The 10,874-nt window shown below is 52.3% G+C and overlaps 1 protein-coding gene across 1 annotated transcript; it reads right to left on the bottom strand.

The window, feature by feature from the left end:
• Positions 1-1,807: 1,807 nt before the first annotated feature.
• On the bottom strand, positions 1,808-10,278 carry TRIB1 (tribbles pseudokinase 1). The gene is made up of 3 exons (XM_081258908.1): positions 9,028-10,278; positions 6,705-6,997; positions 1,808-4,153 (listed from the first exon to the last, which is right to left on the bottom strand). Exons 1-3 carry the CDS (start codon positions 9,385-9,387, stop codon positions 3,688-3,690), a joined length of 1,119 nt encoding a protein of 372 aa, XP_081115034.1. The 5' UTR covers positions 9,388-10,278; the 3' UTR covers positions 1,808-3,687.
• Positions 10,279-10,874: the final 596 nt, after the last annotated feature.

Raw genomic sequence — 10,874 nt, 5'->3', positions numbered from 1 at the left:
AATTTGTGGATTTGTGGCATCACGTGTCATCCCAGCCAATCCTGACCCATATTTCTCTCCACTTTGTTCATGCAACGACGGTACAAAAAGGTGCTGTAACCTTAATTGCTTGCAAAGCATTTTGAAATCCTTAGATTAAAAAGCTCTGTGAAGTCCAAAGTATTAGCCTTCTGTGTGCCCAAGAAGATGTGCTGAGCCTCGCCTGGGTTCATCAGGGCAGGGAGAAATTGCAGTGTATGTTCTGAGGACCCAGGAACTTTGGGGTATAAGGGTCTTCTTCGTGGAATGGCCCTAGATCAACTCCCAGCTTCCTAGTCTCTTAGCTACTCAGGCATCTGACCATTCTTTGTGTTGCTTTGTGCTTTTCCCATTTCTTAAGTTCCTGGGTCACGAGGCCTGAGTTGCACTTACTTTGGTATCATAGGTTTCTTTCCTGAGTGATCTCAGCCTAAGTCCTAGAAAAGGGCAACTGTGCCACCTGTAATTTCTGTATGCCTGTTCGTTTAAGCCCAGAGTGATGACTTAATCCTCATTCTAACTTTTACCATTAGAACTTAGAGTTAAAATTCTGCCCCATGGTGGTAACCCTTGGAGGAGGTGTCAGGTAGGGACTGAAATGGGTAGGAGGGGGCTCCTGGGGTCCTGGCAGTGTTTTGTTTCCCTTGCCCTGACTGTAGGTTAGGCCAGTGTGTTTGTTTTGTGAAAATTCAGAGCCACACACTTCTACGTGCATTTTTCTATATATTTGTTACACTTACAATGCAAATATATATATATTTTTTCATTTATTTATTTTATTCTTTATTTATTTTTGGCTGTGTTGGGTCTTCAGTGCCGTGTGCGGGTTTTCTCTAGTTGCAGTGAGCGCGGGATACTCTTTGTTGCGGTTCGCAGGCTTCTATTGCGGTGTCTTCTCTTGTTGCGGAGCACAGGCTCTAGGCACGCAGGGTCTAGAGCGCAGGCTCAGTAGTTGTGGCTCACGGGCCTAGTTGCTCTGCAGCACGTGGGATCTTCCCAGACCAGGGCTCGAACCTGTGTCCCCTGCATCGGCAGGCGGATTCTTAACCACTGCGCCACCAGGGAAGTCCCGCAAATATATATATATTTTTTTAAATCACTCTGGATGCTGACCTCATATAGAATAAATTCTGATATGATAGTGAAGCTACCCACCTACTCAAATCGAAATCCTCTTTCTCTGCCTTTGTAATACAAAATAATGTTGTTTTCCGTTTTCCTTCCTTTAGTTCCATTCTCACACTTACAGGAAAAAAGGACAAGAAGGAAGAGCCTCAATTAGCCATTTTAATTAAGTCTAATGGGGGAGGTAAGGGGGGAGGTTGGTTCTCATCAGAAGTCCTGTGATGCCTTCAGGGATGTATGTGGACCTCTGAAATTACAACAGAATTCTGTTGGATACACATGTACATTTTTCTGAGGGGTGTCCACAATTTTCATCAAATTCTCAAGGGTCCCTGAACTACAAAGGACCATAAGTCAGAGGGACTCTTACAACTCAAGACTTTCTTATGTATGCTCCTCTTGAAATGTTTTTCGACTCTAAATTCAACCCATAGCCCTCACCAACCTGATTCACCAAATTGGTTTCACCCATCAAAATGAATTTGCCCACTTCAATGGAAAAAGTGAATGGGCTCAGCTGTCAAGGGTCATACAGAATAATCATCATCTGTTTACTTCTCCATCTCTTCCTCGAGATTCCAGGCCCTGATGCCAGAGACCTTTGCATCCTCAGTGTGAAACTGCACCAGGCGATGGCGGATCGGACTCCAAAGAAAGTCACTGCACCAATTTACGAAACCAGATTTATTAAAATTTCTCTACAAGTCAGAAACAGCCGTCTCACATATATACACATGTACAGGAAGGATCTAGTGTTTCGAAGCCCCAGCCAGCCCAGAGTCCTTAGCCGGGTCATGTATCACAGATACAACATTCAAGCAACCACAAGAGCGTTAGCGCGACAGAGGCTTCTGTCCTCCCTCTTCTCCAAGTCCCGTGATTCTGTCAAGGTAATATTGCCAATGATCATTCACATTTCACGTGGTCTTAGACACGCAGGTTATTCAGACAGACACAGACAACAGAACAAGCGTCAGAGCCAAAACAACAACAACAAAATCGGACATATGTATAAAAGGTACACTCTATGTACAAAGTACACAGTACGTGAGGTATACACGGTATTCTCACAATGCATGTTAGTAGTTTGCCTAGGCGTAGCCCTTAAAAGTGACTGCCTGTTTTTGTGCCATTTCTCAAAATACAGTATGTTTGGTTTACCCGTTTAATCACCTGATTTCAGTACTGTCTGAGACATTTACTGATATTTCATCTGTACTTGTTTTTTTAATGCAAGTTGCAGTTTCTTTGTTAAGCTCTATCTTTTGTAGGTAGTGAGTTCCCATCTCTGGAAGCATTCAAAAAGAGGTTGAAGACCACCTGTGAAAGAAGTTGTGGGGGGGGGGGCGGCGGATTTCTGCATTGGTAGGTGGCAGAGAAACGAAAGAAGTTGGACCAGATGACTTTTAATGTCCCTTTCAAGTTTAAAGATTTGGGGCTTGCTATTTCATCCCAGATACTGATGATACAGATGTATTCATAAACCACACCACATCTGAAATATTAACAACCTGTCATGCGGAACTGCAGACCATACCCATGGGGGTGGTTAAAGTATAATTCTGGAAGTTAGTCTGAGAACCGTCTAAGACTATCCAAAATTCACTTTCTCTGAAGCACAAAGATGTCTAACATTTTCTCTTGGGAGAGGGAATGGAGAGCCTTCTTATCTTTCTCCTCCTAGACAAAATGCTCCACCCTGAGATGGTCTTGGGGAAAAAAGTAAAGGATAAATGCTAACATATTTGAGGGGAACCAAGAGAGCTAATGGTTTCCAAGTGCTCAAATTCTTGTTAGAAGTCTCCAGTCTCTCTGTCTGAGCTCAGAGTTCTGAAATAGCCAGGAGTTTGAATCTTTTATGATACTTTTCCACAGTTAGCTGGTAAGTGCTTTTATAGTGAAGAGGTGGGAGGGCGCATTTCAAGGTCAGAAAGAAGGCATTAGTGCACATGAGGTCTTGGCAGGAAATGGAGGAGAAATTCTGGGTTCGTGGTTCGGGCAGGCTCCTATGCCCCTGAAACAGTCTGCTCCAAAAAGATGAAGAAAGGGTGAGTGTTAAACCAAACCAGAAAAAACAACTTTCCGATCAGAGAAGCTAGGGTAGCAAAAGTCTGGCTACCAAAGACAAGTTCGAAGATGGCAGGTTTATTGGCCCAAATTATTTGTCACCCTGTTAAAAATATGGTTATTGCCCAAAATGCCACTGTGAGATTCATTTCCTCTCCCTTTAGAATGTTCATTTCACTTGATCACATGCTGTAGGATATCCATACTCCTTGCCACCTATAAAAGATGCGGAAGCCCCAAATCCGACAAAGGGACAGTTGGCGAAGGTTCATTAAGGGAAACAACTCTGCAGGGCAGCCAATCAGAGTGTACGCTGTCACTCATCAGGACAGACAGGAAAGAGGGCGCCATGTTGAATTCAGCAGTGACAGTCTTTACGCCATCACGTGTCTGGCTGGCCAGACGCCGAAAGGCCTGTCCATCTTTAGAAATGGAAATGCCATGTGTGAGAATTATGAGGTTTCTGAGGTTTGGGGATTAGCAGAAGAAGGAACTGATGTCACTGTCCTCCTGGTACTCTGGAACAATCTGGTCGGAAGTTCCTATTTCTGAGTCGACGTACCCAGGTTCCAAGACAGACTCGAACCAGGGATGGAGTAAGATCTCTGGAGCAGTGAGTCTTTCTGAAGGCTCCCGTCTCAGGAGGCTGCGAATGAGGCACCTGGCTTTGGGGGAAATGTGGTCAGGAATGCAGAACTGTCCACGTCGGATTTTGGAGAAAAGGGCACTGGGGTCTGAGTCATGGAAGGGGTATCGTCCCACCAAAAGGGTATAGAGCATCACCCCGAGGCTCCAAACGTCCGCCGCCTTTCCGGAGTAGGTCCCTGTGGTGTTGAGAATCTCGGGGCTCACGTAGGCTGGGCAGCCGTGTTTGTCTGACAAAGCATCATCTTCTCCCTTAATTATGTGTGTATCTTCTAGACTTTCCAGTCTGAGCTGGGTTCTGTAGGAGAGAGGAAACAAGCCATTACTTCCAGATCAGCTACTATGAAAAACAAGGCCTCCTCGATAATAGCGCCCACAAGTACTCATCGCAAAGGCCCAAGGAATGCCAGTTACCCCTTCATCCAGTTAGCAGTGCCTTGCATCACCCAGGAGGACTCAGGATTTCACAAACCAATACAAACTGCAATAAACATTAGCAAAGTATTGAGAGAGAGCCTGGGGTGGAGGGTATGATGCAAAGCCCCAAATACTATTCAATATGCTACAGCTTATAAGACATATCCTAATAGAGGTTACACAATTTACAAAGTTCACATTGCAGCAGTGGGAGCCTGTCTCAGGGGAATGCTGACATTTCTCCAAAAGCTATCAGGGAAGAACAGTTTACCCTACTGCTCCAGGGAGAGCCTGGGCATCCTACAAGCCGATCTTATCTCTTATCATGCCACTGACTGCCAGGGCTACTTGGACCCATTGCTTGGCATTACAGAACATTACAGAACACGGAGCCCAAGGTCACTGTTATTGCGCACAGGTTCTTAGCACTCCTGCTCACATTGATATATACACACAGAGGGAATTCTGTCCACCTGAGCCCAAGCCATGATGGCCATGATGGGAAATGTACAAGGAATGCTAATTACATTTATTGGGAGGTTTAATTGCAAAGAATGCTCAGTCTGGACGGAGAGGACAAAGAAAAGCAGCTGGTGGATTTGAAAGATGCAGGAGCCCTAAAACGCCCTTGTATGTATGCACATGCACATACAAACACACACACACACACATGCACACACACCCTAGGATGGCACATCAACACCTGAGCTCATTTACTCAGGTAAAAGTTTATCTCTTCAAGTAACAACTAAGGTTTGAAACATCTTTAGTTAAGGCTCTCTGATGAAGCTGCAGGTGCCTCCTTGTTCAGATCCAGCCACTCAAGCCTCTTGGCTCCCCCAAAGCCCAGAACCATGTGGGGAGTCTCCAATACATGGTGGCCACTTATGCTCCTCCCAGCTTCTCTGAAACAACCCTGTGTCAGTAAGTCACTCGTTGCGAAGTTAGAGGCAAACATTCGGTACAGGCTACTGGGTCAATTCCTTTTCCTCTCAAAGGTCTAGGTTTTTTTCGGTTTTTTTTTCTTCTTCTCCCTGCCTTCCTGTTCCCTGGAGTGTAGTATACATGTGCTAACTTCAGTATGTCCTCAGCCTGACCTCCCCCCCGTCCCCCCCCCGCCCCCCGCTGCCCGTCGTTATGTAAAATACCCATTGGTTCTGCAAACGGAAAATATGACTCAACCCACACTGTCTGCCACTGATTGGCTGCTGTAGTACTAAAACCCTGCACCTGTGCTGGTTACACGAATAGCGTCAGCCTGTCATTGCTTAACCCTCGGGTTGCCAAACTCCACGCACATGATATTCGCCTGTGCAATAGCAGATTTCAACAGTAAGCAAGGAGGTGTGTAAGGTGTGTTTCAGAAAATACATCACCATATCAAAGGAGAGTGTTCCAGGAATTGCAAACTTCTTCATTGCCAACACTTTGCTTTTCCTTGCTAATCAGTATGATCCAATGACTCTTGCAAGGTCAGACACAAAGCCATGCTTTCTGGCAACTCAACCCTAAACTTTTTCATAGGATCTGAAGTTAAGGGTAAAAAGAGCACAGGTGGGGTGAGCCCTGCATGAATACCTACAACAAAGTAACACACACCCACCTGTGCAATTCTACAATGGTATTGCTTTTCATCTTTCCACAAGGGATGTGGCCCACCTCTTAAAATCAGGTAAGGTTTATCTCCTGTGGCTTCCTGAATTCTCAACTGAAACCTCAACTCTGAATCTTAATGTCACATTATTGTCTTATCGAGCTCATCTTGTTCTTTACGAGGTAAGCCATGATCTATATTTAGCAACCAATTCTAGCCAGCTTCCATTTCTCATTCAGCCGTGGCTATCTTCTGAAGATGTATCCAAACAAGATGTCTAAAAAGTCACCGGAGAATGGGGAGAAGATATTGGGGGCCAAGCCTGACTCATAATAGGAGGGTGGTGTGAAGGAAAGGGATAGGTTTCTGCAAATACGACAGTCTGACCAGCTCTGTGATACTTATTAGGTACAATAAATAAATAAATAAACAGGGGAAGAAAACAAGAAAAAAAAAACCCACTCGGTATAAACAAGGATTTGAAGACATCCTCCAGGAATGGATGTCGTGAAGGGTAGACTGACATCTGTACCCCAGAAGAACTGACCTTTCTGACAACGATGGGGAATAAACCTGATCCTGGGGTGGAAGCGGGGAGGGCATCCTGTCCTCACGTGACACCCCACAGATGCACCAAGGTGTCCCCAGGCCACGTCCACAAGGGTGCAGAATAACCAACTTTGGCTTTGGCTCCTCTGGAGAGAGGATTTCTAAAGACTAACTCTGGGACAACTGAGCCCTTGGTGTTGTTTTGAACCAACACCCTGCACCTAACTGCTCGACCTGGACCCTCATTTTGGTGTCAAAAGGCACAGGAGGGGCTGTAGAGGCTGCTCACCTCTCCTCCGTGGAGAAGACAAACTTCCTAAGCTTTAGGTCCCCCAGCACGATGGCTGACTGGTGGCAGTGGGCAACGGCAGAGACGATCTGCTTGAAGAGCCGGGCAGCCTCCTCTTCCCGCAGCCTCTTCCGGCTGCGCACGTAGGAGTGCATGTCCCCAAAGTCCCTCTCAAAGAAGACATAGGCTTTGGTTTCCCCAAGGATCACTTCCACAATGCCAGTGATGTTCCTGTGTGAGGGCAGCTGGATGTAAGGCCGGATTCTGTCCTGGTAGTGTTTAATGGGAAACACCTGCAGAGAGAAGGGACTCACTTAGGAGGCTAGAAAAGCAGAGGCTGCCTCCCAGATCCTGGGCTGGGCTGCAGTTCTCAATCTCTGGGCTTTGGTTGAAAGCGAGGCTCCATTCATTTACCCCAACCTCCTGCAACCCCTGTTAGCTCTGCAACCCCACCTTATGCAGCCTGGGCTACTCCTAACACCCAAAAGCAGTAGCACCTAGGGCTAGCAAATCTCCAAAGAGCTACCATATGGATGGTTTGAAAGAAGTCTTCTATGTATGGCCTTCCGGCTCCAGAGAGCTAAGCTCCTAAGTCCCCACCCTCTGTGGCCCTTTCTCGTTGGCAGGTAGTGCTGTGCAAAGTGGCTGATAGAGGTCCCCCTGGGATCTCCAGGAGCAGGCCCTGGAAATGCATGACCTCCTGCAGCCCAGAGAGAGCACAGGACATGGTGACTCTGCAGCCTCCAGGTGGAAGAACATACAGCTGGAGAACGTACAGCTCTGTCATTACTCAGAAGGAACACATGACTCCAAGCGCAAGACTGTCAACACAGCCCTAAGCAACCTGCCTAGGCTGACTCAGGTATAAGCAGTCTTGAGTTAAAATTCCCACAGGAGGGATACGGGATCCTCTCGGGGCGGGGGGGGGGTTCATTTGTTTACTTATCTCCCCCACCACCACCACCAACTCCCATCCCCACTTTCACTCGGGACATGGGTAGCATCTTCTCTGAGAAGCTGGCTGTTCTCTTTAAGGGCCTTTGGTTTAGTCCGGTTACTCATATCCTAGACTCAACTGGAAACGGTGACACACGGGCTGTCACCATCTGGATTCAGCTATTATCTGCTCGGAGGAACTGGAAGGGGTTGCACAATGACCAGACCCACCCCACCTCTGACCCTGGGTTGCTCTGGCACCAGCTCGAAAAACCTTTCCGCTGCCCCCCTCCTCCCACCCCAGCCCACACTCATACCCTCTGAGCCCTGCTCCCCAGCCACCAAGAAGAAAAGATTTTTTCCCCCCTTTAAACTGGGCTTGATCACACATGTGAAGTTTCCTTCGGGTCGGACAGTAGGTGGCAGCAGCGAGCCCAGGGAAGGGGAGCTCGGGGGGTCAGGTGAGTTGCGGAAAACCAAAGAGCGACTTAAACTGAGGGGTGACCCTATCTTTCGGGTGAAAACGAGCAGCCCGGAGGGTTCTCAGGGATGTCTGAGGCCCGGGTGTCCAGCTCGCAAAGGGTGCATGGCCTGCGTCTATGGGCGCTAGAGGAGGGTGCGGAGGATCCTGTTTGCACGAGTTGTATCCCCTCCTGGATGGAGCCCCTTATGTTCAAAGGAAAATCGCGGGCCGGAAAAGCAAGACATGAATGGAAGCGAGGGTTCCTAGTCGGTGTGGGCTTTCCAACATTTCTATTCCGGCCAAATCCCCCCGCCCTCGCTGGAAGACCCTCTCAGACTACTCTCTGGGGAGGACAGGGTTCCGGTTCCGGCGCGGGTTCCAGCCGGAATCCCCAAGACCGGAGCCCAACACGGACTTCCCGCCCCCTTACCACCCACGGCTGAGCCCGGGTGCCTCGCAGCCCCAGCAAGAGAGTTGCCAGCTGCTCCAAGCTCCAAGGAGGCACCCACAGCAGAGCGTCCTTCCAGAACGAGGGGCGGGGGAAGCGAGGAGAATGGGAAACGGGGAATGGCATGGCCCTGGAATCCATTTCAATTCCACAACTTATGTGGAACGCCACGCACTAAACTCGGCGCTAAGCAAATAATATAGTTGTTGTAAAGCAACTGAGCACCGCGCTTCCTCTCGACCGCCAAGCCCCCGCTATACCACTCCATCCGAACCCCTCAATCCCCGATAGAGTGACCCTGGTCAAATGCTGCCTTACCGGGCTCAAACGCCCTTATCCTCCTTGCCCCAAGCCCAAGCCCTGATGGCACCTTCGGCCCCGGGGCGACGGCGGGCGAGACCCCAAACACCTTTGCCTGCCACCGTGCCCCCTCACCCCGCGACCCCCCGCCGGGTCCCGGCCCCCTGAGTGCCTACCTTGCAGCGCAGCTCGCGGCCGGTGTGGAGGCACAGCGCCCGGGACACATGCTCGCGCTCGGCCAGGGGCAGCAGCAGGTAGTCGGCGATGCGGCTTGGCCCCGGCGCGCTCCCGGAGCCGCCGCCAGCCCCCGGAGCGGCGGGCGGAGGCTGCGGGCTGCAGGGAGAGCCAGGGGGGCTGAGGTAGTCCGGGGGGCTAGAGCACTCGGAGAGACGTGGGCACTTGGCCGCCACGGCCGCCGCGTCGTCCGCGTCCAGCAGGCGTTTGGCCGGGGCGCCCCGGCCGACCGGGAGCAGCAAGGCCGGAGCGCGGGGCTGCGAGACGCCGCTCATAGCAGAGCGCACGGGACCGACCCGCATCCCGTCCCCGGCCGGGGCGTCCCCGGCTTTGTACGTCCTCGGATCGGCGCGGGAAGGCGCAACGGGGTCGGCGCCGGCGCCGCGACTTACTCCAGCCCGCGGGATGGAGGCTGCAGACGGAGCTTCGTTCTGCCCCCACGGGGGGCAAAGCCGGAGCCGCTCCCGGGCGCTCGCGGTACACGCGAGGGCCACGGTGGCCGCGCGTCCGGGGCAAGGAGGCCGGTTCGGGTCCCCGGATCCCCGTGGGTACCGGCTCGGGGCGCCTCGCTATTGTTGTAGAGGCTGCCGACAGTCGGGGAAGCAGAGGCGGCGGCGGCCTCCGAGGTCCGGAGCAGCGAGAACAGGATTCCGCAGGCTCGGCGGAGCCACGGAGCAAATGCACTTCCCGAAGCAAGAAGTGTCGGAGCGAAAGCCGGACCAACTTTTCCGCGGCGCCCGGGATCCTAAGCGCTCCGGGCTCCCGGCGTGAGTGTGCGCGAGACAGACGCGCTCGGAGAGGTTGACTGAGTGTGAGTGAGTGTGTGCGCCGCACCGATCCCGGCCAGTGCACTCCTCCTTCTCCTTTTCCTCCACCTCCTCCGCCTCCCGGTGACTCACGCTGTATACACATACACTCACAGGCCGGGCTGTGTAAACAGTTGGGAAGCCGGGTTGTGCAATGAGGTGGCTGCGACGACTCGGGCCCTGCCGCCGGGCGAGCAGTCACCGGAGCGGAGGGGAGGTGCAGCTGGGCCGGCGGGGGCGACGGGGGTGGCCCGACGGCTGGGGATGCTTCGGGCAGAGCGCGCTCCGGCGCAGGTGGCGTGTCCTGAGCCCGCTGGGGCGCGCGCACACGCCCCCCGGGCCGGTCTAGGCGGGAGGAGGCGCGCGCCCTCCCGCAGGCCGCGGGCTCAGCGCGAGAAGCCGGAGGAGGGGGCGGAGGAAAAGTTCCCGTGACGTCAGGGTCCCGGGGAAGTGGGCGGGAGGGGAGGGGCCGTGGGGGGGCGAAGCGACCGTTGATTGGTGCGCGCTCCCCATGCACTCCGAGCACAATGGACTGCGGGCGCGCGCACCAGGGCTCTCAGCACCCGCCGCTCGCTGCAGCCGCGGGGTGACACCTCTTGCCCCGGGGATCCCCCCAGTGCCCCGCGCCTTGGGACCTCCGGTTGGAGCCGTGGGCGTCGCCGAGGCCCGGCGGTAGCCGGAGGAAGGGAGGAGAGAGAAGGTGATGAATTCCAGAATCACTCATTCACCCCCACGCGGTGGTTCCGGGGAAGACCTGCGCGTGGTAGTGGATGTGGCTTTTTTCCTTTTCCCGCCCCCTCCCAGCTCTAATCCCCAGCGTCTGTTCGCTTCCACAAATAGAACCTTCTGTTGGATGAAATAAGAGCAAACACTGGGCCTTCTGCGCTGCCTCCACCTCCACGCCCCTCCCGCGCCTGCCGCCCGCCCGGATTGCACGGAAATAGCTCCTCCGGGCTCCCGGGCCGCCCCTTCGCGGTGACTCG

Source organism: Mesoplodon bidens (assembly GCF_964165515.1).
Source record: "Mesoplodon bidens genome assembly, chromosome: 16".
NCBI lineage: Eukaryota > Metazoa > Chordata > Mammalia > Artiodactyla > Ziphiidae > Mesoplodon > Mesoplodon bidens.
The sequence above is the reverse complement of the archived record's forward strand: the minus strand, read 5'-3'. Positions and strand labels throughout refer to the sequence as shown.